Source organism: Amblyomma americanum, chromosome 7 (genome assembly GCF_052857255.1).
Source record: "Amblyomma americanum isolate KBUSLIRL-KWMA chromosome 7, ASM5285725v1, whole genome shotgun sequence".
NCBI lineage: Eukaryota > Metazoa > Arthropoda > Arachnida > Ixodida > Ixodidae > Amblyomma > Amblyomma americanum.
In genome coordinates, this window is record NC_135503.1 from 58,442,622 (window position 1) to 58,469,022 (window position 26,401).

General features: G+C 45.8%; 1 protein-coding gene across 3 annotated transcripts in view; it reads right to left on the reverse strand.

The window, feature by feature from the left end:
* Positions 1-576: 576 nt before the first annotated feature.
* Positions 577-26,401, reverse strand: part of LOC144099183 (U3 small nucleolar RNA-associated protein 14 homolog A) — a 28,189-nt gene continuing 2,364 nt past the window's right edge. Inside the window, exons 5-17 of one of the 3 annotated variants that reach the window (XR_013307338.1) lie at positions 24,730-24,875; positions 21,708-21,785; positions 18,828-18,905; positions 16,599-16,721; positions 13,910-14,004; positions 12,802-12,925; positions 12,350-12,427; positions 10,572-11,719; positions 9,491-9,607; positions 8,439-8,538; positions 5,844-6,121; positions 4,843-4,945; positions 577-691 (exon numbers count right to left, since the gene is read on the reverse strand). Coding sequence is in view for 2 of the 3 variants with exons in the window: in XM_077632319.1 (XP_077488445.1) it covers positions 5,849-6,121; positions 8,439-8,538; positions 9,491-9,607; positions 10,572-11,719; positions 12,350-12,427; positions 12,802-12,925; positions 13,910-14,004; positions 16,599-16,721; positions 18,828-18,905; positions 21,708-21,785; positions 24,730-24,875 (2,360 nt within the window). In the remaining variant the exon portion in view is untranslated. Of the gene's footprint in view, positions 692-4,842; positions 4,946-5,843; positions 6,122-8,438; positions 8,539-9,490; positions 9,608-10,567; positions 11,720-12,349; positions 12,428-12,801; positions 12,926-13,909; positions 14,005-16,598; positions 16,722-18,827; positions 18,906-21,707; positions 21,786-24,729; positions 24,876-26,401 lie in introns of those variants that run through there. The other 2 variants (XM_077632319.1, XM_077632320.1) reach the window with 2 other exon arrangements.

Sequence of the window (26,401 nt, forward strand, 5' to 3'; positions counted from 1 at the left end):
ATGTAGTGGGTGCGTTTACTACGCGATTCTGACATTTTCGGTGTGCCAAGAAAATCGAAACGACGTGGATTTCGAAACAGCGAAAGGCCAGAACTGACAAATTTTTGTAAAATAAACGTTGTTCATGAACTATCCGGTCCAATCTGTCAATGTTGTGGGCCGATTTCACGACAACGAAGCTTCCGCTTCAACAAAATTTTTCGCAGGTTCCGTGAACTTCATTGAGGCAGGATTTGACTGTAGTCTGGATTTTGCGCCAAAAGGCTGCCTCCTCTCGGTGGATGGACACACGCCCAGGTTTCCAGACGAGGCGGGTCTAGGGTATGTGACGGGTGTGATGTAGGATGTTTTGTGCGAAAGAGGAGATGCGTGTCTGTGTGTGGTTGTGTTACGCTGTCGGAGTCAGCGATGATAATGAATGAATAATCTGGGGGCCTTGTTCGTATTGAAAAGGCTAAGGCACATTCTTCCGCTTCTGCAGAACATCATCTTTGAGCTCATGACCAAAGCAAAATAACAATAATGTTACCATAATGAATATCAAAAGGAGTCTTTAGAACATACACAAAATCTGGCTGTGTTTAAAGCACCATCTTCTTAGTTCATATATGCCAGTGTATTTATTTTATTATGTACATTTATACAAGCTCACTCGAGGCATTCTTTTGGAGGCTTGAATGCGCTTGAATTGCTGCAAAAAAGAGAAGAAACAAAAGAAATATAAACATTGTTAGCTTCCTATGAATGTAAAGGAAAAAGGAGGTTTGATTGAGGAGCTAGAAAACGCATTCTGTGGTTTGCTTGTTACTGCGTGCAAGTTTGTTAATTCGAACTCCATGAGGGCGCTGATGCACTTCAAATTCATTTAAGCTAGAACTAACAAAGTTGAAAAGAATATACGGTACACTGTGATCGGGAAGCAGTCAGATAGTGAGATTACCCAATTTGCTGATCTAAAACATTTTGTCATCACTTTGTTTTTTTTTTCCCCAGAAGGCAACGGCCAACACCTTCTGTTCTGAACTTACTGGAAGGCCTCTTCTTTGCCTTCTAAACTGAAGAGGCGGGCGGCAATTAGCATGTCCCGAACTTGAGCAGTGGAGGGCTGTACTGGAGTTGCGAAGAGTATGCGACTACCTGTGAGCATGCATACAAGGCTGGAAAATCTAGCAGTGTGCTATCGTTCTGTGACTGCCGCTTTTCAACTAAAGCGATAGCACAACCTCCGCAACTCACAAAATCGCGCTAGTGAGTCGGGGAGGTAGCATGACCGTTTAGGTCGAAAAGCGCAAGTCGCTAGTGTGGCTGCATGTACATGTTGCCTGATCTACCAGCCCCGGGCGCTAACTGCCAAGCCAATCAGCAGGTTTTTTTTGCGATATCCTGTATCAACAACGCGTCGCCATTATGGTTTCAGTCTTCTTTTGAAACATTTGGCGGGGTAATTACCGCAGGTGGATGATATTTTTAAATCGCTACACCGCAGCACACCGTGTAAGCTAACCGCTATGGCTGTGGTTGCAACCAATTGAAAGAAAAACACGTGCAGCAAACATCAGCGAAAGGTTCAATTTGTTTGTTTTGCGCATGACCGCGTCGTTTTGAACTTGGAGAGCTGGAGACATTGTGGTGCACCTTATTTTCTGTATATCGCTGCTGGCCGTGTCACCCATCGCTCAACAAAAATGCTAACACAGCTACTGAAGCCTTCAAGATCATCACTTTGCAGCAGTCTGGTGCCAATCTTGGAGATCATGCAGCCAGGATCCATGGTAGCTAGTTGCTGCCACTGTACTGCCATTAACACAGATGAGAGCCTCCCCTTTCCCAATTGCCCGGTATTGCACCTCGCGTGCAATTTCACCCTCTCCATCTCTCCTTGAAGAGGCAGCGCAGCCTCGCGTGTGTGTTGCTCCGCCCGCCACTTGCTCAGGCTGGCCAGGCATGGCACCGCGTAGTTTGAATTATCAATGGTGCAATCCATTCACGTTCAAATTGATGAGCTTTGTTTTAAGCAGACGGGAAAGGCACGCGAATGAACCAAGTCTCACAGCTCAAGATACCCTGAAGTTCTAATTAACGAGCTTTCACTGTATTTGTAAAAACAGAGTATGCACCCTGCCAATTTTCTAACTAATTCCTGCGAGCGTCGACTGCCCAGCACAGCGGCGCCAAGGCTAAGCAGAGCGGAAATCGGGACAGGAAACGAACATGCATGCCGCTAATGGTACTGGAGATAACATCGTCTGCGTGGCTGTTCTACTTTGTGCGAAGCAAGCCCTGCAAAGCAAGTTTTATGGCTCAGATCGAGAGCATTTGTTTCGTGTTCCATCTGCTGTGTGCTTGTGGTTCTGGATTGAACTAAACGCGTAACGTTCCAAGCAGGACGCTAGGCCCCAGTTGCATTTGCAGGTAACATTTCGAGAGCATTTGTGTTAAGAAAGTTAATGAGCCAATGCCAAGGGTCCTCTTCAAACAGTTTTTCTTAAGTAACGATCCCTCATGTAATGTCCCATACCAGGGGCCTTTGAGGTATCAAACAAAGAAAATGGTTTCTTGGGCGTACTAAGGTGCTTATCGCAAATGTGTGCTCATTTCAGTATCACCCACGCTATGCAGTGGAAAAAAACAATAGGTCGCAGCTTCTTGGGGCTCCGATGCCTAACAGCAGATGATGGGCAGGGGTTGCTTCACACTACAGTCAAACCTGCATATATCAAACACGCAAAAAAACCGGAATTAGTTCGATATATCGTGTAATTCGATATAGAATGTTTAAAGAAATTGCCAACGTACAAAATGCATTTCATCAAGAAGTGTTCTTTACTTCCTAAAGACATGCACGGCGTGCATATTAGCATGAGAAATAGTAGCCGATCGTCTTCTGCTTTTTCGCTTTCAAAGAATTGTTTAGCATGCAGTTTTCAATGTTGTCGAGTGACTGGGAACAGCCGAGTCCACAGCCTCCTATGGACGCGCAGAGGCGATGAACGACGCTCAGCGCATGAAGTGCTTTAGAACACGTGGGCAGGTTGGAACTCGTTAGGTCCTCGGAGTTGCCGTTGCCGGCAAGATCCCTAGCCAGATCAGCAACAATATCTTCGGCAGCGAGCTCTCTGGTAGTCGCAACATCATCGTCAACGGAGACAAAGTCTGTAGCTGCAGTCCCATCACAAATGGCACTTGGGAACTCTGACAGCTGTGTTAACAAATCATCAAGTTCCTTAAGTGGTTCATCGATGTCGAGGGGTTCATCGCAACTTTCAGTTCAGCTGGCGCCAGCCTCGCCGGAAGCACAGAGTCCACAGTGACGGAAACAATTTCAAATTCATTCTTTTTTGACGTCGTTTCACGATGCATTCAACATCGTTATTGCGCCCAGGAGGTCAATTTTCAACTCCCGGCCAGTGCGGAGATTTAGCAATAATCTTTGCACAAGGCGCTTTCTGTAGCCTGCCTTCAGTGCACGAGTGACACCTTGATCCAAAGGCTGCAGCACCGACGTTGTGTTCGGTGACAGGAAGTGAAACTCTATGTTGCTGGCGCTGATCTTACAATGGTGAGCAGAAAAATTATCAACGAGTAAGCAGACCTTTCTGCCTTTGCTTACCAGGTCGTTGTCCCAGGACTTCAGCCACTTGCCTAAAACTTCGCTTGTTATCCAAGCTTTTCCGTTGGACACGTAGGTCACCGGAACAGAGAGTGCATTCTTGAGGCACCGCGGCGATTTGCTCTTGCCAATCACAAGTAGTCGAAGCTTGCTCGATCCATCGATGTTGGTGGCAAGCAACACCAATATCCGGGCTTTGTTAACTTTCCCGCCGTGGGACTTATCATCACGACACGCCAGCGTTTTGTTCGGCAGCATTTGCCAGAACAAGGCTGTCTCATCGGCATTAAATATACCGCGGGGATGATATCTTGCCGTGATGTCGCTCCAATTTCCGTCAATCCATGTCTGCACGCTGCTGACGTCCACCGCGTGGCTTTCACCGGTGACAGCCCGGCCGACAATGCTGTGGCGCACTTTGAAGCGCTTCAGCCAACCTGAACCGCCTTTGAAGTCGGGTCTGTTCAGTATGTAAGCGAATCCTTTGCTTTCTGCTCAATTATGGGGCCAGAAACAGGGATGTTCCGCGACCTGACATCAAGGAACCACTTGTACACTGCTGCCTCCACGTCTTCATATGCAGCCGTACGTACTCGGCGGGCGCCGGTAGCACCAGGCCTCTTGTCTGCCTTAGCTTTAATGTCGGCCTTATTTTTCAAGACCGTACTCAGCATGCTTCTTGGGATGTTGTATGCTGCGGCGATATCCAACTTCTTTTCTCCACGTTCAACTCTTTTGATAATCTCTATCTTTGCGGATATTGTCAACTTCTACCGTTTCACGGCAACCATCTGGTTAAACAGAGCGGACAAGCACTACGTTTCGAGAACATGACTTGCAACTGAACTGCGTGCAGGCGCATGTGCCACGTGGCCGTGACAGAGCGAGAGATGGGTCGAACCACTTTTTCTAGGGGGGTGGCTGTCTGAGGGAGGGAGAGCCGCACCACACACACACAGTTGGGCTAAACCACTTTGGGAGGGAAGGTGTCGGCAGCTGGCCCGGCTTCCAGGCGGGAAAGCCAACTTCTGGGGAAATTTTGCGGTGTTGAAGTTCGATATATCGCTTGTGGCTGCTATTTTTGTTCGATTTAACCGTACTTTTTCCTATATGTTCTCATTGTAACATTACGGTGCTCAGAAATTGTTTGATACACGGGGTAATTCGATATAAACGAGTTCGATATAGTTGGGTTTGACTGTAATCAGAACAGTCTATTAGATGATGCTTACTCCAGCAGCCGGAATTGTGGACATGCCCTTGCCCTCACATGCTTTCTCCTCTCCTCCTTCTTCCGCCGCAGCAGTGCAAGGCAGCAGGGCCAGGCAATCGATGCTTGTGTGAAGTTGTTAAAAAATTGGAAAGGCATACGTGTACACTCAGCCATGCATTTATTCAAATGCCTTGCTTTGGGCAGAACAAGTAGGTTATTTTAACATTAAAATTCATTCTCTACTGCATAATACAAATGAATATGCACTTGAATAAACTCTAGACTGACTTCTCTCTGTGCCAAATAACAAAACTGTGCAAACAACAAGGATGGAGCGCCATCCAGCAGTGACTTTCAACTAGAACATGTAAGTGTTGGAAATTTAAATGTATAGTCGACTGTAGACGTTTATGGCATGTGGGTGTGCAGAAAGAAGTTTATTTTGGCGAAGTCATGCAAGCCAATCGCCTGAAGTGCATATACTCAATCTGCTTGGTATCAATGCTAGGCTTGCACGACTTTGTCAAAGTAAATATTTCCAGGGGCAAGAAGGAATAAGTCTTCAAGTCTGCAAGCCTTCTTCCCTAAATGAATGCTTTAAGGTTCAGTATGTGCCCACTCATTCGGTGCACAAGACATGATGTCAAAGTTTCTTTTTTTAAACGTTTAAGGCTGCTCACAAAACCCCCATTTGCTCCTGAAAGATGTCTGAAGGATAATAGTGATGCCACCAGCCACTATGAAAAAGCTATCCACTTCATATGCAATGTCACACGTCTATCCCGATGACAGCTTGCGCACCTGCATTTGCCTGCGACACATACCAAAAAGCCCTGGAGGCCAATCAGCATGCTAAGATTTTAATGACCAGCAGCTGGTTTGACCCCAGCATTGAGATGATTATTTTAACACAAAACAAACCTTAAAGATATTGGAAACAAACAGATTTTATGTTTTCCTGGAAAATTTCCCAAAGCATCACTCAAATTTTGCATGCATAAGCTCTCAGGGTAATCATACCTCTGTCACTTTTTCCTTCTCCCTCGTCGCGGTGGCTGCTGCTGGCGTTCCTCCTCTGCCTTCTGTCGCTCTAGAAGTTTGTCAACTGCTTCAGACTTGTTTTTGAGCAGCAGTGCATCAGCGTCTATGGGGTCGATGACCTGACCCAGCTTGGCGACCACCTTTGGAGCAGTGAGCTCTCGGAAGGAGGTCTCGGGGTTCCACATGCTGCCCACCGGGTGGCTGATTGTAGACTCGAATAGCTTCACCTTGCTGATCGAGAAGGGCAGCACATCGACCTGCAGAGAGCAAGAGGTGCCACAGCATCGTCAAAAGCCCAAGCCTGCTCATACACTAAAGACAGCCGGGCCACACTCTAAGCTTTCCTCGAACAGGTCCATGTTCTTTCTCCTTATGGGCAGACCACAAATGAACTGTGATGTGATCACCGCAGCAAACATTACAGCAGAATTTGACATGAAGCAAAACACACACTTCATCTGGAATTTTACTATGAGTGAAAGCACTTCAAAACATCACTTCAGCCAGCCTCAATGCTACAAAGCTTGGTGAAAGGTAGTAGCTCATCAACAGATAGTGTCAACGTAAAACAAAGCTCCCACTCCACTGAAAAATGTGGTAAGTTCCCTTTGGAGATGTGCTAAAACTTCCCATATAAGCTCTTTAAGGCATGCCATTTGTGCACCCTGTTGATTGCCAGTGCCTCTGGTCAACACTGCACAAAACCAAGGCAACCTTGCACATGGCTGGGACACCACTTTCTCTTTTAGTGTTGTTCTTCCGCCCACCTTCCCCCTTCTCTCCTCTGACGTCCAGGCCCGCCACTTTTTAGCCTATCCTATCATTCCCCTTCAGCTACATAGTGCTTTTGCAGTGACCTTTGCAAGAGACAGTTATAGTCCACAGATCCACCTCTCCCCCAAACTACAATAGACGCATTACTACTACTACAGTCGCCAACCGATCTTTCGGACTCGAAAGGACCCGAAAAATGGTCCGAATAATCGAACAGTCCAAAAAATCTGTGAAGTACAAAAAATAACTTTATTGAGATGAAATCGGCTTTAAAATGTCACTGATTTTACCTTGCGGAAAATTTCTCTTGCTGGCGACGATTTGCGCCAAGGTTGTGCTTTCACTGTACACGCTAGACAGCAAAATCACCGCATTTAGTTGGAATACTTCCCACGCTTCTTTGACGGACCCGGCGGGGCCATGTTGTCCACAACCGGAGTGTGCACCACATCACTCGTTAAACACACGCAAAGATAAGGCACTTTTCTTTCAAAGTGGCGGAATCGCCGGACGCAATCACAAAACGGCTAACAGATTTAACTTCGTGAAGACTGAGCGCCACTCGGTCAACGCAGTCAGAGAAACCCAAGTGACGAAATGGCGAATGGCGAACGTATGAGACCCGCCGCGGTGGCTCATTGGTTAGGGCGCTCGGCTACTGATCCGGAGTACACGGGCTGGAACCCGACCGCGGTGGCTGCGTTTCGATGGAGGCGTAACGCAAAGGCGCCCGTATGCTGTGCGATGTCAGTGCACATTAAAGATCCCTAGGTGGTCGAAATTATTCCGGAGCCCTCCACTACGGCACCTCTTTCTTCCTTTCTTCTCTCAGCCCCTCCTTTATCCCATCCCACTGAGATGTGAAATAGCACCGGCACAATTTCCTTCCCCCCAACAACCAATTTTCAACGTATGGGACAAGCGATAACTGCCTGCGACAACGTCGGCGACAAAAGCAAGTTGGCGGCAATGACAATCCGGCTGCCACCTCGAAGTGTCAGAGATCGCAGGGACCTCTATTAGCAACAATGAGGTACTGAATGTGTGTCAAGCCAAGCCAACTGCAGCATAAATCCACCTCAATCCAAGATGGCGCCTTTTGCGCCAGCGAAAAAGCCGATAAGATGGCCGATTTTGGCCCGCAGGCGACTGAAATTAGTCCGAAAAATCGAACTTTTGGACTTTTGAAGCTCGAAATATCCATCGCGAATATGTATGCGCTTCTATGGGGCGACTGACGGTGCCTCATCGAGGTCCGAAATATCCTACAAGTCCGAATTAGTGGAGTCCGAATTACCCGTCGGCTACTGTACTACAACAGAACATGCAAACCCATCACACAATGCCTGTTAGGCTGCCCCCTCCCCCCAAGCCAGTAATGTCTCTACCTAAATGTTGTTTTGAAGCTCAGAAATACTACGGCGCTGCTAAAGATGGCCACAAAACACACAGGACAAGGGCTGGCTGCAACTAGCTCAAAGAATTCTGACTGCATCAAGTTCAGGCTCACACCTACATGAGTGGCAACAGGAAAGTAAATGCATGTAGTAAATGCACCTTTCATGTTCGGTTGCAAATTCACCACCATTTGTAAAAATGTGCCACAGGTCCACATGCACATGTACCACATCTAACTCTCATGCGGCACATTGTATGGCAGCAAAACTGGCCACTGCGATTAAAACCGCACCACGTAATGTGAAAGGTCATTAAAAAGCAATAGCATGAAAGCACAAGCACTATTTCAGCAGCTGCATACTTCAAAGCTACATACACACAAACAAAAAGAAGGAGACTTGCCTGATGAGCCTCTAACTTCTCTTCCTTCGCCTCGCTCATGATCACATTTCCAAGCGCCTGATCTTTCCTCGGAGGTGCTGGTGGAGGCTTCACAAAGAATCTAGCCGCCAACATGAGGAAGAAGAAAATTTAGCTTCATACGCTATGCACGAGTTTCACATTACCCTCCTTTGAACTGCCCCCGTATAATTTTATTGCCATAATATATGGAGTAGCACCAGTACATGCTGTGTATCATTTAGCCTTAGAACAGCAGCTATATATGAAACAACACATGCTTCGAGTGAGCGAATGGGTGAGTAAAAAAAAAAACAATAAATCCTAGCTGCTGAGTTTTACTAAAATACTTCCAAATTCATCTTGTGGAGCTACATAAACCTTGGTTGTTTCTACACAAAACTCAAACTCCTTCTGCCATACAGCTCAAAACATGGACAATTTTTCCAAATGCAATGCTTAGAAGAGATGGTGCACCTTTCTACATTTCTACGATGTGATGTGAAATTATCAAATCAGTGTTAAAAATGTGTCAGTCTGCAAAACAGAACTATCACAGTCACCCACCCTCAAGACTAATTTTACAAGCTGTGTAAGAGAGATGTCGGCTGCAGAGTATAGAATAGCAGCATTTTCAACAGCTGACTGATGGAAAAGCACTGGCGCATCAGCCATAAACCAACTTGGTGTTGAGATAGCTAGTACATGCTTAGGGAAAGCAGTCAGTCATAAAGCACAACAAGCAACACAGAAGCAACACAAAGCACACAGAATGAGTGCATCTCGTATGTGCAGTTGTTTGTTACCCTTTGTGTCCGATCCTTTTTCAGAATGGAGCCTAACCTTCAGCAAAGAAACAAGGGTATGCTGCTACTTCCTGATGAATGTAGATGTGCTTCCCTATGCAGCATCTAATGGCATACGGTGTGCTTGATGGACTAGTCGAACAAAAGCTGGTGCAAGAAATTTGGCTGTGAAATGTATTTCACCAACAATGAAACGCAAGCGCCAAAACGTGGTAATGGAAACACTCTGGGAGAGTACACCCTTATTACCTTTGCCTCTTCTTCCTGTCCGCCTTGATTCCACCCCCACCCCATGCTCCCCAGCCAGGCAGGTAGAGGTCAACGCCCTGGGGCTCATCTTGCTTCACCTGAGCTTCCTTCTCCTCCCTGCAGGAAATGCACAAGAATGCTGCTACGAGACAGGCATCAACACTTGCTAATGTGCTGTTGTTCCTGTCTTGTCCCTGTTTCCACTGCCACACATTTCGCCGACTATTAAGTGACTAGAGCTTCCAGTACGCAATGACAGCAAAAATATGTGGCTACAGATAAGTGCATCGCCTTTGGGCAAGCATTTTAATGTCAGTGAAGTTGAAAATAAGTTGAAGTTCTTCATTATGTAGCTGTTGTTTCATTATTCTTATTATGGACAAGTTACAAGCACTTCACGCTTCCATCACTACATCTGTTATTTCCTTGTAAAGAGGATTAACAGGCTTTTAAATCACTTTCTATGTAAATGGAATGTACATCAAAGCATCTTAAAATCTGGTAGAGTGAAACTGAGTGGTCCTGTTCAAACTGACAAGCAATGTCCAACAATCGTGCACCTACAATAGTACCGACTTACCCTGTGACTTTAACTCCCTAGGCACTGAAAAAGGCCCCTAGTCACACAATGGACATCAGGTACTACATTCCCACCAGGCAAACAAGGAACCTATTTCTAGACCCCTCATCATGGCACACATCACTTGCAGTGCATGCCTGCTTGCTCATCAACTTGTTCCCAGTCAACTAAACTAATTAATTCAACCAAACCAACTCAGTGAATTAAATCAAGCAATTCATTTGTAATCGAGTGCTCTAACACAGATTGGAGAAAAGCCCTCCGATATGAGCTTTTCTTCAAGGGAGCTCCAGGATCAGTTTTCAAGCAGAATGAGCTCGGAATGTCAGGCTTGCAACACATCCATGAAGGCATGACTACGGAAGCAAAGACAGTCTAGCACAACTAGACATTGTGCTGTATGCTGTGATATGAGATATCAAAAGCATCAGAGACAGTAATCGATTCAAAACCTGCCCCCAATTTGCGTACCACAGTGAAGTTGTCAAATGTGTCACTTACCTAAAAGCGCTGATGACATCATCATCTGCGAATGCTTCGGCAATGGTGACGACTTGCTCAGTTTCAGCTTCCTCGTCATCCAAGGCCTCATCGGCAGGTCCACTCAAGTCTGGCGCCTTGGACCTCAAGACTTGCTGCTTGACCTCAAGAAACTTGGTAGGGTCAACTTCCACTTTTTCAGGTTCTGCACTTGGCACGTCTGACTGAGGAGCCCTGAGCTTCTGACGCACCAGTCCTGGAGTGGAGTCCTGTTTTAATGCCTCCAAGTCGCTCAGTGTTTGCCTCCTCTCCAGCGTCTCACTCAACTGTGCCTCATTCTTGACATCTTCAAGATCATCGGCTGATCCAGCTGTAGGATCACAAACGGACTTTTTCTCCCTGCCCTCACCAGAGTCTGTCTCCTTGAAAGAGACCGACTTCTTCTTTCCCTTTTCTTGCCTTTTTAGTTTCAGGTCACTCCTCTTTGCTTTCCTCTTCTTAGCAGTAGGTTCATCAAGAGAATCAAATAACTTGTCAATGTCTTCAGCCATTCGTGTTTTCGATGCTGACTTCACTCTCTTCTTCACACGGGCACCTACCTTCTCCCGTTTTGAAGCCAGCTTCCTTTCTGGACCTGCTTCCACAGAACCGGGTTCTGCTTGCTTCTCTTCCAAAGGATCTTCTACCTCAGCCTCCTCCTTCTGGCCATTCACCCCAGCATTGCCAGAGTTGGCTCTGGCTGTTGTTTTGTTGCTGGCATCAGATGGAGCTGTTGAATCCATTTGTTCTTCCTGAGGGCAGTCAGAAGGAGCGCCTTCAGTTGTACTGCAGTCAGGGATTTCAGCTTCATTGCCAGATTTACCAGCCACATTTGCCACAGCTCCACCGTCTTCCTCATTTTCACCTTCAAGATCATTCCTAAGAGACGCAGCACTGCCATTCTTGCCATCAGCACTTCCTGCTCCGGCACGTGGCCTCGTGCCAGTCGTATTTTTGAGCCAAGGATTTGCCGCATTGAAGAAACGGGCTTCCAGCTCTCCAGCTTGTCTAGCTGCAGCTTCTTCAGCGGCACTAACATCCACACCTTCTTCGTCGTCAGACGACTCCACCAGGGGCTTCTGCGTCAGCTGCCGGCTCAGCTCTAACTGTGTCAGCAAGGCTTCTCGACTCTTGACATAAGAAGAAGAAAAAAAAATAGTTGCTCACATGTGCTGTGTACAAGAAACAGAAATACTAACTTTCTTTGCCAATACAAATGAAGTGCCATTTGAAGAAAAAACGAAATTCGTATCAAACTTGACTGTACCATCGAGATTCTACTGTATGTTGTTTAAACGTGTTCCCTGGGGTGTTATTTCTGAAAAGCAATAAATAGAACTACAAACTGAAATGCTGTTGCAAAAATCGGCACTGCCTATAGCATGGAGAAGTGCACAAGACACCATGGCAACACAGGCACCTGACACACATGCAAGTATTTTCCTCCATAATGAAGCCCTGTTGTAAGTAAATCTGTTTACTTGACACGCTTGAAAATTACCTCATTAGTTTCAACTCAACTCCTATTGAGGTTTGCAGTTCCTTTAATTTACACTGATGAATGCTCATTAAGTCATGAAATGAACAGTAGACGCAATCAACGCAAGCATCAATAGAGTTATCGGTGCATAAATCAGTACATTTAAAAATAATTTCGGCTCACACTGAAGGTTTATGTCCATAAAATGCAAGGCATTTGCAAGCACAACAAAGTACGAATTACTACACGCATGAAAGGCATTAGATGGGAGCCCGCTTACCTCCTGGTTGTACTTTGTTCTCAGCATCTGTTGTTTTGCCCACTTTCCTGTGCTTTTGTGTCTCAGCGACACTCTTTCCTGCAAGAGAAAAGCAAAATGTATGTGAAAGATCAACCATGGGATTTCTCTCCCAGCCAGCACTAAATACAGACCAACTTGAAAAGCAACACTGGTGTGATTTTACTTACTAAAGCACTACTGCACCTCTACTTTTCTGTTCACTTATCCTTAGCTCGTAATGTTGATTTCAACATGTTGCCACACTGCTCATGTTCAGTGCCATGAGCAATGATTAGTCACTTGCCAGAGCAAAACTGAGCACAACAAATATCTTGACCTCAGGGTCAACTCAATTCCCCGTACACTTGCATGACCATGTTAAAGGAATCTAGTGAACAGTGTCAGTTTATACAGGACTGCATGTTGAAAAGTGACTGGCTTTGAAGGCTCACCAGAATCCTCTGCTTGTCAAGTTCCCGCAGCTTCTCTATGGCAAGTTCAGGGTCCTTCTCTTTGAGTTCTTCAAACTCCTTCATCTGTTTTTTCAGACGTTCTTTTTTCAGTATCCGATGATACCTGCAGAGTTCATGAGCAAGGCACGGCTACAGACACACAAATCCAAGGAGCACAGATAAGAGAAAATCAACACCACAACTGCTGAAGCATATTCTGTGTGGCAGTGTGTTACAAAGCTAGCAGCAATATAAAATACAGACAAATTTTATCAGCAATGACAGAAATGCACATAAAAGCCAGAAAAATGCTTCAACAAGCATGTAAGGATGACAGTGACCAGTGACAAGGACCCTAAGCAATAACTTTATTGCCCAGGTGTTACATGTTCGGCTGTAGCATTCAGTTTTGGTTGAAACGTTCATTTAGGAACATAGAAAAAAGAACCTGTGCGATCAGCAATCTAAAGTGCATTACAAAGAAGAGCACAAGTACAAAACTGCCATTGACATTTGCACCTGGTCTTGCTCTAACACAGCAATAGCCAATGGATTTCTCTAGTTAAGTGGTCCAGACTTTGTGAAACGGTGACACCATGTGACACCATGCCTCACTAGGGTAATTCCTAGCCACTTAAACTTTGGAAATGTTTAATTACCGCAACATGTGCACACTGCAACTGCTCATCTTATACAGCAACTTATGATCCGAGACAGAATCTTATAGTGCTCAGCCAGCAGAAGATAAGATCAGGTCTACAGTGTCAGCACTGGGCTATACAGAGACTAGACTAAACCAAGATGGCCTATTTCTGTGCGCAGTCTTGACAAACATCACCAAAAACCAGATTAGAAACTGTCACATAACAGACAAAAGCTCCACAGACATCTCTTTCTGACCCTGATCCAAACATAAGGAGCCCAGCTTTAACTTGAATGATATGCTATTACAAAATTTAAAACAATCTTTTTTTCGGCTCTGGTGGTCTGAGATCATCACAATCTTCATCATTCATCAGAAAAGTGAGACGCTGCAGGCAGGCATCTCACAATGCTAAATGCACAAAACAGAGAGAGCGAAATGATAAACCGGCTCCCCTGCACTCACTTCTTGCTCTTGATCTTGCCCTGCCTCCGAGCCTTCATCTCCTGGTATGAGAGCAGGGCCCTCATCTTCTTCAGTTCAGCCAGCCTCTCCTTGGCCTGACAAAGAGAGCAGCCATTAGATGCAGTGAGTGAAACACTGCTGGTATGGTGCATTTACCAGACAAGTAGAATATGCATGCACACATTTCAACTGTCCAAATTAGCAGGCATGACAACATGATTTCATCTCGGTCTGAATAACAAAAATAAGTGATAACAAACACCATTCTGCACTACGTATAAATGTTTTTTCCTAAACAGAAGTAAGAAAGTTTAATTCCATTCCCCAGGACGGTTTTCCCTGCCAAGTGTGAGAGCTGTTTGCTTAGCAATGGGAGAATTCTCCGAAATGTGCTTTATCAATGACTCGCAAAGCACCATAAAGATTTTGAGCCAATACGAATTACAGTCGAACCTTGTTACAGCAAAGAGGTAACAAACCATGAAACAGTTCAGTACAGCGGTAATTCGTAATGTAAAATTTCACAAAGACAATTTAGTCAGTGAAGGAATGGCAGCTCAGGCAATCATTACTAGAAAAACAAGGAGAGTTTTTCCAAAGCTTTAGCACGGCTTCAAAGGTGCTCGCAGCGATTGCGGAGGCTGCAAAAAACAGTGCCAGTTACATTGGCTTCCCTGCACAGCACCACCAGCACACAATGGTGACAGGACAAGCCCTAGCTAGGGTGGCCTCCCTGTTTTCCAGCCATGTCACATGTAAAATGGTACGTCAGCGCTAAAGGTGTCGCTGTTTCCGCAACGTCAGTGTGACAGCTGATATCAGCGTAAAATATGCAAGGCTACAACCATTGCAAGGCTACAACCATTCGTGCCGCATCTTCCGGGGCACTGTTGACAGGTGTGCGGCATAAATGCAAGCTGACCGCCTGGCTACCAAACCTCCACAGCGGTATCTCCCGTGGTGCCCCGGCCAAGTGCCAGATAAAAGCGCGAATCTTGGGGCGCATGCCTTCCCCGCCACCACCAGTCATCTATCTACGCAAAGAAGCCTGCCACCTGCAATCCGAACAGACACTGCTTGATGCTGAGAAGTTCGATACATCTCTTATGGTCAACAGTGTTCGATACAGGCAGTAAAAATTGCATTAGTTAAAAATACTTAGGAAGAGTAGCCAATAATTCGTAATATCACGTGTTTATTGGACTGTATACCTGACGTGATGCTGTCTAGTATAACTAACTATTGTGATGAAAATTTCATTGTGTTCTTGAAAGCATGGATGTAAGCCAACTTTATAACAAACATGAATGTCACATAGCGTTTTTTTGCGCTATCTTAAAGTTTGTCGTAAACAGAGTGCACCGAATAGGCCCACCAACGCTGCATGTTTGCGTGCAGTAAGCAAGTAACAGCACAGTCTAAGGAGTTTTGATAGTACATAGTTGGTACATTTTCTAAACTAATGGCAGTTCCCAAGCTGGTTAGAAAAAGTAATGCAGGTGACAAGTGCACAGAGGTCAACAAGTTAATCAGTAATAAAACTGCGCCAGTGGTGCCGTTTACATTCATTTCAAGTAAACAGTAGCATTAGGTACATTTCAATGCAACTCAAAGGAAGAAAATTTCTTCCCTAATTCTCAAATAGGACTGGCATGATGCTTATGGTTTTTAAAAGGCATCACCAAAAATCTGAAGTCGACTGGTGGGTTCGCACTGAATGAAACTAAAGAAAAAAAATGCACCCTCTGCTTTGCAAAGGCAGGAGGAGGACACACTTTTGGTGGTACTAAGGCAACCATTTTAGTAGATGCAATGTACAGAGTTTTGTACAGTGCAAGCTTGCAGCTTTTTCTGATTGCGTGCGGACCCATAGTGACGATTTCTTTTGAATGCACTCAGCCCTATTCATTGTCACCTAATGAATCCTGCAAATAATATACATCTCGAAACACTGAAATTGGCTGCAAGTGCTTCAACAGCGGATATTTAATAAAACATTTTATCCTGGATTCCTCATGTTATGTGCTGCTAGAAAAGAAAAAAAGAAAAACATTGAATCATTGAAAGGGACCTCAAGTTCCTAGTTTATTCACTCACCAGAAGCATGTTCATGAACTACTCATGGAGAAAAAAAAAATCCTCATGGAAATAATGAACGATGTCTAAAAGGGTTAAGTAAGTACAATTGAAATTTGGAGCTTTCACAATGCTGATTGCCCAAAACAACCAAAAACGAAACTACCTATACTGTATAAACAGCTGACAAGTAGAAGACAAGCTTATAAGTTACAGTCGAGCCCGCTCGGAGGCAGGTTATCTCGCATTGCGGCGCCGGGTTTACACCGTCCGTTCGCTGTAACCGGTCAGCAGGGCTTAATGATGTTCGTTATATGTGTGATTTCGTGCCATTGAAATAATGTATATTTTGACGGTTGCGCAGGTCTCGTTCGTTATAAGCGAAAGTTCGTCTTAAGTGGGGCCGTTATATGAAGGCTCGACTGTAATACGATGCAGATTACTAGGACACAAAGCTTTGGTGCTCTTTTCATTCCTTAACATTTAAGGCTTTTCCTCATGAGATAAAGGCCACAACAGCTGTGCTAAGTAAACAGTTCACAACAGGAGATAGACGAGCTTATGGCTCAACATGATGCTGACACAATATTCTGGTGCTCTTATCAGCACTCACCTCTTCCAGGCTCATTGCCTTGAGGGCCTTCTCTTCAGCTGGAGTCAGCTCTGCTCCTGGGCGTGCAACGTTTTCACTGACCTTCAAGATCTTGTTGATTTCTCGCTCAAGTTCAGTTCTTGGCTGAAACACACAGCATACAGAGAAAACCACCACAAAGGCTTCAAGAACTGCTATTTCACTTGACTTCCAGACTTGCAGAATAGACATACACCACAACTATAGGTATGAACACCATTCTTACCAGAATCAGCAACACAGAGAACATAGAAATTAGTCTTTGAGTAACACTCTTAGGTCCAGCTGAAATGCAGGCATGTGCAAATTGTGAATTTGTTTGCGATTGCAAACATAGTACAGTGGAAAGAGACAGTTCATTACAGATTAGTGAGCTAAGCAGTGTATGCCATATTTCACTAAAGTCTAAAGTCGGATACATTTCAAGCACGCAGTGGGAACTGCCCATCAATGGAGGCCCTCCAGCTAATGGTGTCAACTGATTGTCATGACATCGCAGTCAGCCCATTTATAACTGCTAGTGTGATATCACAGGTGGCTGGCAAGTGCAAGGATGGCATGGCAATCGGTCGCCATTGGCTTCTTTTGAGAGAGGGGCATTGCCATTGTTCTCTTGAGTTGTATCTGACTATAAGGCAATTGAAAAAAAATCAAAGAAAAAAATAATAAATGCTCTTAAACTTGCATTTGGCAACAGACAATCGAAAGCAAGCCAAAGTGCACTAAACATTGTAGCCTCAAGCCCTTACCACACAATTCTTCACACCATCACTCATTTTTAAAATAAGAAGTTGGTGATCAATTTTCTCAGATGCCAAAATTTTCAGACACGATCAATTTCTGGACATCGTGCAGCACTGTGTCCCACATTCCCTGCAGTTAATGTATGTATAAGTGGGGCTGAAATTACGAGTGCATCACAACCAAAACCTCAATTTCCCTGACCTCCTTCACGTGGCACAAGGTACCAAATTTACACGATTGTAAGTCGACCTAGTTTCCAAAATTTGAAAATACGAAGCGTGGGGGGGGGTTTGACTTAAATCGAAACCGAAGCATCGCACCATAAATAAAGGCGACACAAACAAGATATCAGGCATGCTACAGCGTGGTGGCATTTTTTCTGCGTGGCTCCATCGCATTGCTCTTGGTGCTGGCCTTGAGCAGCTGTTATGTTATGTCAACACGCAGAACCAGAATCCCCACCCCGCGCAAGGTGACCGATGGCGGCTGTTGATAAGCAGCAAACCAGCACCAGCCCACTCCCCACACACAGCCACAGATTGCGTCTGCTAAAAAGTGGCAGCGGGTCGATAACACATTCGTGTTATACTCTTTTTAGGCGTCGTCCAAGTTCTTAAGTGTTTACTTTCAACCACGCACTCTGCGCTCAAGGGAGCGCCGATAGTTGATGGAAGGGCTACTGTTCTAATCGCGGCAGCACCCCCACTCGGAACCGCAGCAGCGCCGGGGAGTGCCGGTAGCCAACGGAAGAGCCGACGCCGCTCACGCGTAGTTTCTCTTTGGCTCTGACGCATTCGACTGATGCCGGCTGCACATTTAATGTACTGCTTCGTCATTCGTCATTTGTGCTGCGGGTCCGGTAAACGACCGCCACTCGTTCCCGGCAACATTCACGATGGCTGTCATTCTATACACCGAAGAAAAGAACTGCGCGTTGGGCCACAAGTTCAACGTTTGCAACGGGCGATAAAGGTGTGGCAGCTGCAGCGAGGCAAAATTTTCAGCTGTTCCACGTGATGTGGCTGTTTGTGAAGTGCGGGATTTCGATGCACGACATTGTTAGAACGACGAGCTGTGGGACTGCAGCAGCGATCACGACGGCAGCGCTAGTGAGGACGATGGCACGAGTGTGGACGAGTAGTCCAGTGACTAATAAATTTAGTTTTGGAATGTGCCCACGGGCGCACCCATGCGCGGCAACCGATAGCGGCTGGCGATAAGCGGAGGCAGGAGGATAGTGTTATCGTGTTCTATTACTAAAAGGCCAAGTGTAAACGACCTTCAAGTTTTTTTGTTTTTTTTTCAGAAATATGATGTGGGGGGGTTTGACTTACAATCGTGTAAATGCGACTGCACTGCGCATCCACAGTTCCATCAATGCCACTGCCAGATGTCTTCACTATGCAAAAGCCAAAAGTTGCCAGTTAAAGCACCCTCACAAGTGCTACCACTGTTAGGGATACCCACCTTCATACGTTCTACAAACTTCTGGGCGCATTCCATTCGCATGTCTGCCTGTTTGAGTGGAAAGCGCAGCTGTTCAGCCTGTAAAGAATACAGAAACAAAATGCATGGGCTGTTGAACTAGCTTTTGTCCACAGAAAAAATGAACCGGCTACTGAAAAGCCTTTCTGCCATGCACTAACACTATCAAAACGAAAACTGGAATATGGCAGCACCTGGGACCATGGTGAAGGTGCAAGCAGCTCAAACAAGTGGCTGTGACCATGAAACTGTCTAATTTTGTCAGGTATCTTTTAGGCTAGCTACAGTTGACCCAAGTTATAGCATGCAGGTAAAAAATCACAACACAGTTAAGTGTAGCCGAAATTCACACGTAATATAAAATTTCATCAGAAACACACACAAGGGCAGCACAGTTTACTCAGTGAAGAGACAGCAAATCAGGCACCATTTACTAGAAGGTAGAGAGAGAGAGAGAACCCGCATCAGAGCAGTGTCGCATGGCAAATAACACAAAGGAACGAAAGCTATGACCGTTTTCACCACTTCTGTTAACATAAGTTGGACACCCGTAGTTAACATAGCATGGTTAGTGCGAGGGTATACCGTAAAAACCCGCGTATAATACGAACCCGAATATAATACGAGGTGAAATTTTAGAGACGCGAAATAGAAAAAAAAATTTATCCGCGTATAATACGAGTGAGGTAAACCAGGTAAGCACGAAGAAAGGCATTTATTGCAATTGGACACCGCACTTCAATCGCTCTCATCCTCAACAGCGCTTTCTTCGGAGATTTCTTTGTCGGACAAATCTTCCCACAGGCACTCATCTTCTGTGCCATCGAGGGCGTTTGATATGCCACACTTTTTGAAAGACCGACGCACAAGGTCCGCAGGAATGCTCGCCCACGCGTCCACAATCCACTTGCACAGCGTGGCTGGCGATGCCCGCTTCAGCCGCCCAGTCGGCGTCACTGCAGGCTCACCTGAGCGCATCCACTCAGCGTAGCACCGCTTGACCGCGTCCTTGAAAGGCTTGTTTACGCAAACGTCAAGTGGCTGCAGCTGGGAAGTCATTCCGCCTGGGATGACGACAAGTTCAGTGCCGCAATCGCGTAACACTCTCTTGACCGAGTCGGCCAAATGGCAGCGAAACGCGTCCAGCACGAGGATCGACGGGAAGGACAATAGTGCACCGGGCCGCCTACACCACACGGACTTCACCCAGTCAAGGACAAGACCCTCGTTCATCCACCCTTTCTCGTGGCACCTCACGATGACATTCCTTGGCAGCTCCTCACCTTTCGGCATTGTTTTGCGTTTGAACACGACATAGGGTGGGAGCTTGTGGCCGTCTGCTGTGCACGATAGCATGACCGTAACCCGAGTCTTCTCGTTGCCGGTAGACCGGACGCAAACTTGTTTGGAACCCTTCTCGTGCACTGTGAGGGGTGATGGCATGTCCAGATAAACTGGCGTTTGGTCAGCGTTGCCTATTTGCCCTAGCTGAAAGTTCTTGGACTTCCGTAAAGAAATAATGTGGCGCTGAAAAGCCACCAGCAGCTCTTCAAACGATTCGGGCAGTTTTTGGGAAATCGACGTTCGCCGCCGTAACGAAAACCCAGCACGGCACATGTACCGGTATATCCAGTGCTTGCTCGCTTTGAAGGCGGTGCTTGGAATACCTTTTCCTCTAGCAAGCTCCCTAGCTTTTACCTGCATGAGCTCCACGCTCACAGGTAGATGTGCGGCTCGCTGTTCTCTTACGAACTCCGTCAGGGCCAGTTCAATTTCTGGGTATGACCCATTCTTCGGGCCGCGAAAGCTTCTTCGCGTTCCGCTGCAGGCGAAAAGTGCTTCCTTTTGTCGCCGCCATCCGCGGATGCTTCCCTCGGTGACGCCGAACTGCCTCCCGGCCGCACTGTTGCCGATGTTCTCGGCAACTAAAATAGCCTTTCTCTTGAAAGCAGCCGAATACTGTTTTCGTGGCCCTGACATCGTGCTCCTCCACGGCAGAAAAAAAGAACCTTCCCTTCGCGAAGCGTGGTCTATGCGTCGGCGCGTACGCTGTCAGGAAGGCCACGCTAGCCCTAGCCACGCCGTCACGGGTAACGAAGCCAAGCCGTAGCCACAAATCAATAACAAAGCCAAGCCGTAACCACGCGGCAATAACGAAACCAAAACTTAGAGCAAAACTGAAATTTTTGTTCGGATCCGCAAATAATACGAGGCGGAAATTTGAGGTGCTAATAATAGGAAAAAAACCTCGTACTATACGCGGGTTTTTACGGTAACTGTCCATGCTGCTGCTGCTGCCAGGATGCAGTCAACAGCAAGAACACGAGCTGGAGGTAATGCGCCAACTTTGGCTCACACACTTGCTGCACCACCACCAGCCACTTGCACAGCACGGCAAAGCCTGTCGGCTGCCATCGAGACGGCTACCATTTTGCACTGGGGGGTTCGATATGTCCATTTTATGGCCAACCGCATTCTGTATATTAAGTAAAAATTGCATTTGTTCATTAAAAATATTTCTGAAGAATTCGATAAAGTCAACAATTCGCTATATAAGAGTTTGCTACACTGAGGTTCGACTATATTTACAAAATTGTGCACTTCACCAAGAAGACATCTTTGTTCTTGCAAAAGGGGTTCTTGGGTTTACACTTTTTATATCTGGCTCACCAGTAAGAGCACCCAGCACTACACTGCAACAGGCCTACCAGGCAGAAATGTGTGTCACCCAGCCGCAACTGCTACTTTTCCTAGGCACAATGTTGCATGCACAGCGGCAAAACAATTTCAAGCTTGTTCAAAGCAAATGCTTCATGCTGAATTGTTCGTTGTGAGAGACAAGAAACGAGCTTCTTTGCTTACCATACGGTTGTCGTTGACCACAGGCTCCCAGACGGAGACCTCTTCACTGACTTTATCGTAGGCCACCTGACGCTGAGCCTGCGCAAAAAAGAAAAAAATGCTTGCAAGATCTCACCTACACTTGCAAAAAATTGATAGTAACAGCAACAGACTTTCTCTAATGCTGAAAATTTCGCTCAATCACCAGCAGAAATCACCGTGAGAAACCCCTTGAGCAGGTATTCAAGCTACAAAGGCATGCACACCTTTTGCCTTGCAAGCCACACAATTGTGCTTGGGAAGATTTGAACTATACACTCCTTTCAAAATATCCACCTGTTTAGCATTCTCAGAGGTCTCAAACCGAAGGCTTCTTTCTAGAAACTGGCTGCAATGTGCAGCTACATTGCAGGGTGAAAGGATGCCCGCCTTATAGGGACCCTAAACATAAAGACAGCGATCACAGACTTCTCTGAAATAATGGTCAAGCCATAGTCACAAGTATGGTTTTGTGCTTGTTTGCCATGAGTTCAAGCTGCCTGCACTGACTAAAGACAAGCTATTCCCTGCTAGGTTAGCATCAATCTATTTACATGGCCTTTAGTGCAGCCTGCTGCAAAGATATGTACACAGGGAGGGCTATAAAACTACCCCCAAAGTTGCTCTCCATTCCCAATAAACTTTGCCATTTCCTCCGCCATACGAAGGCCATTGGGATAAGAGTACAGTCAAAACTCGATTTAACGTAACCCGATTTAACGAAAATCTCGATTTAACGAAGGTATCCTAATTCCCCCTCAGACGCCCATAGGGTTCAATGCTTTGACTAACCCGAAATAACGAAACCGATTCCGTGATCTGTCCCGATTTAACGAACCTTTTTTCGAGAAATAAAAGTGAAAAAGTGTTAATTTTTGGTCTATTTTGTAGACAGCACCCCAAAATTTATTGATTGCGAGTCAGCGGTAACAGCGCGGAGCATCTTCATCCCGTCGCTTTTTTCAAACTGCGCGGCGCAAAACGAGTTTTAATTTTGAGTCGAGCTCACGAGATGGCGCCAGCAGTAAAAAAGTTTCGTGCCACATTTCATAGATGGCGCTGTTGCAGTTCGCGTTTTTTTTTGTGTGCGTTTGTGTGTTGTGCTCTGTGTTCACTCTTGTGCGGATTTCCCCGTGCCTTTGAACGCACGTCTTTGTCAAGCTCAGCTTGTTAGGCCTCCATCAGTCTAGCCTTGCTATCGTGAACGCGGACGTGGTGTGTGCGAGCAAGCGCGCCGCTAACCCTCCTGACTAGCATATGGAGCCCTGCAAGAAACGAAAAAGGCTTCAGGACTGCCGGTTTCGGTACACTAGGCCCTGAAACTGCCGAAGCTGGTCCGGACTGCGCGAGCGCCGTGCACAAGGATGAAGATGCCTGGGAACACCTTCGCTCAGTGGATGAAGTGCCCACAGGCATAAGTTTCTCAGACTACGTGAACGCCGACGCAAACGCAGTCACAACGGAAGTTTTGACTGATGCCGATATGTTGCGGCTTGTAGGAAGCGTGGAGGGAGTGACGGCTGAAGACGCTGCCGACGACCCTGCAGGTGCCGAAGCTCCCGTGCCGACACCAGGTCAGGTGATGGATGCTCTCGATCTGCTGCGACATTTTGCCGGCGCACACGAGGGGACGGAAGACGCGCTGGACGCACTTCAGACCTACGAGAAATCGGTGCGGCCGTTGCTCACAAAGCGCACGCAGGCAAAGATCACCGACTTCTTTGGCGGAAAATAAATTTGTAGTCCCCTCGGGCCTTTCTTGTCGAGTAAGAATTTTTGTTGTTACTTTTCATACGCGCTAGCGGCGCCAGTCATGGTGTTGGCGCTACCCACTCGAAAGTAGCGCGGGGGGTCATGACGATGACCATACGGACCCCCAAAGATTACGCTAGTTGTATGATTACCAACTTTGGCGCCAATTTGTCATTAGCTGTGTGGCTTGCCGTCCCGTCGGCGGTATTTAGGGAAGATTGTTGCGCTGCTAGACGAACCGTCCTTTGGGTCGGTGCTACCGGCGTGAATTCGTCACGCGCGAGTGCGACGAAAAGTGAAAATGGTACGTGCTAACCGATACGACCGCGATAAGCTGGTACGGTTTATGCGGATGCAAAATGCATTATGTTCAATGGGTGCTCAGTCGGGGACTTGACTTTACTACTTTTAAAACGAAAGTACTGTTTAAGCGGGTACGTTTTAACGAGGTTTTACTGTAATCGAATGTACTGAATTATGTGCCCAAGAAATGCCTAATTCAATTTAACGAAGTTCTCAATTTAACGAAATAATTAACGGCTCCCCTCAACTTCGTTAAATCGTGTTTTAACTGTATATGGTGGTGCGACAGCCTTTTCTGGCAATGGAGCTGAAGCTATGGAGCCAAAACATGCCCTCCTTCCTGCACAGTGGAATATAGTCTCCACTTGCAGTTATTAATTTTCTCTTAAAACATAGCACATTATTAATATTCACCATTTATGGCATATTTCTAAAACAACTGCCAACTGTCAACATTGAACATCAAAGAAAAAACATTTTCTTGATTGAAAAAAATTTGCTAGGCACATTGTTACCAGAGGGTTTCACAGATGGCACTAGCTGCACCAGCTATGCACTGCAGCGACCATGGAGAGCAACACGCCAGGCGGCCTGACATGCCATCATGCAGTTGAACTATTTGGCAGAATGACACATTTACAAACGCTCCTCCCCTGTAGTCTTCCCTTCATTGTCAAGAAAAGCTGTCGGCGAGTGTATGTGCTACTACACGAACCATGACTTCCATTTTCCCATGCCTCCAACTTCTCTTCATATATATATATATATATATATAGCAGCAAGTGTTGTGCAACTTTGCAAGCCACTGCCAATGTTCCTGAAGCACAATCTTCAGAGATCAGAGTGCTGTCTATCAAGAATAAACAAAAACAGGGCCTCATGCTGAATGATCAGAAACTGCATTCGGTGTACCATCCTCAAGCCGGAATGATCCTTGCACTCAACTTACCCTCTGGAGTTCAGGTCGGGGCAGGGGCTTGGGCAGGACCTTGGCATTGCGGACAATGGAGCGAACCTGTTTCTTGATCTGCCTGTGTTTGCTTGTCTTCTTAAGGCCAGCCAGGAGCTGGTGAACAGCCACCTGCTCCACTGAGGCTGCAAATACATTGCACAAAACAGTTTTTCACTTATGCCCTCAAAAACGCATGGTAACAAAGGGGACCCAATGCCTTCCATCAAGCCCCTATTGCAATAAAATTCTGCACCAATTATTTGTTGAAGAAATTGCAAGCAGCTGGCATGTGTAAATAGAAACAGCAAGCTACACATCACAGTGCAATACAGCAAAAATGAAAACGCCCAATTTTTTTTTTTTACACAAATGTGCTTGTGTAGCTTTCTGTCTGTTACTGGCTTCACTAGTGAAATAAATTTCTCATCATTTTAACTTCCAGAAAGCAACGATCTGCATTTTGTGACTATTGATTGCGCTGTGTGCTCCAACATGCTCGAACAAGAAACACAATAACAAGAGCCCATCATGCTATTGTAACGTGCAGAAAGCCAACACTTGCACTTTGTGACTACTGATTGCGTTGTGTGCTCTAGACAACCTGCTCTAACGAGAAACACAATAGCAAAAGCTCACATATGTGGTGCTGGAACAACAGGACTAGTTTGAACTTATCTTTTGGACAAGGCATTTATTTTGTAAGGAGGCCAAGACTTACAGTACGCCACCTAAACCTATATCTAGAATTAAGTATTAAATTCTGTCACATTACAGAGCAAGAAAGTGAGCTGCTCTGCTCTATACCAAGTATGCTTTGTTCAAGTGAAAAAGCTGCAGCTGCTACAAAAACACAACTGCCTTAAAATCTGGCAGTAGAAACCCAGAAAACTAGTGCATACTATAATGATGCAACGTTTTCAGATAGTCAGCAGAAGTAGAAGCCAAAGTGTAATGGGTAATGCGGCATTTCACACCATACACACGTGAAATTATGATTCATGTCACTACCAGCTGTAAATTTTACTAGCATAAAAAAGGGAATGTTTGCAAGTAAAAGCAGCTATGACACGAAACTTTTGCCAATTTGAAGCAACAGACAGAAACACAAAAGCAGCGTTTGGAACTATATGCCCCAAGTTCCACCACAGGTTAAGTTTCAACACAGACTATTGAAAAGCCTGCAGTTGGAAACAGCTTGAAACGATCTGGGCAACTAAAAACCCTATTAGATAAACAAGCATTTCAGCATAAGGTAGTCTATGCATTCCAGTTTGTCTAGCTACCTTACATGAAAAAGTTGCAAAACTAGCTGCCGCTTTCGGGTGGCCCAGCAGTTTTCAAAAGCTATGTTTTCGTAGGACCTCCAAGACCAGCACCTTTCAAGTGCAACTTTAGGATGGGCATTTACACAAAAAAAGAAAAACATTCTGAACACAAACCAAAAACACATATTTACTTGGGGGCTGTGATCAGCCCACACTGGCTGCATAGTTTTCTTCCGACTTGTAATTACGCTACAATGGGACCGTGACCAATCACCACAATCAATCCGTTCTCTTTTATTTCCTTTTAGTCAGCTTCTCCTTCCAGGTCTATCATGATGACACTGTATTCTGTTGGCATTATACCAAACATCAGAAAGCACTAAGATTGGCCCCATAAATGTGAA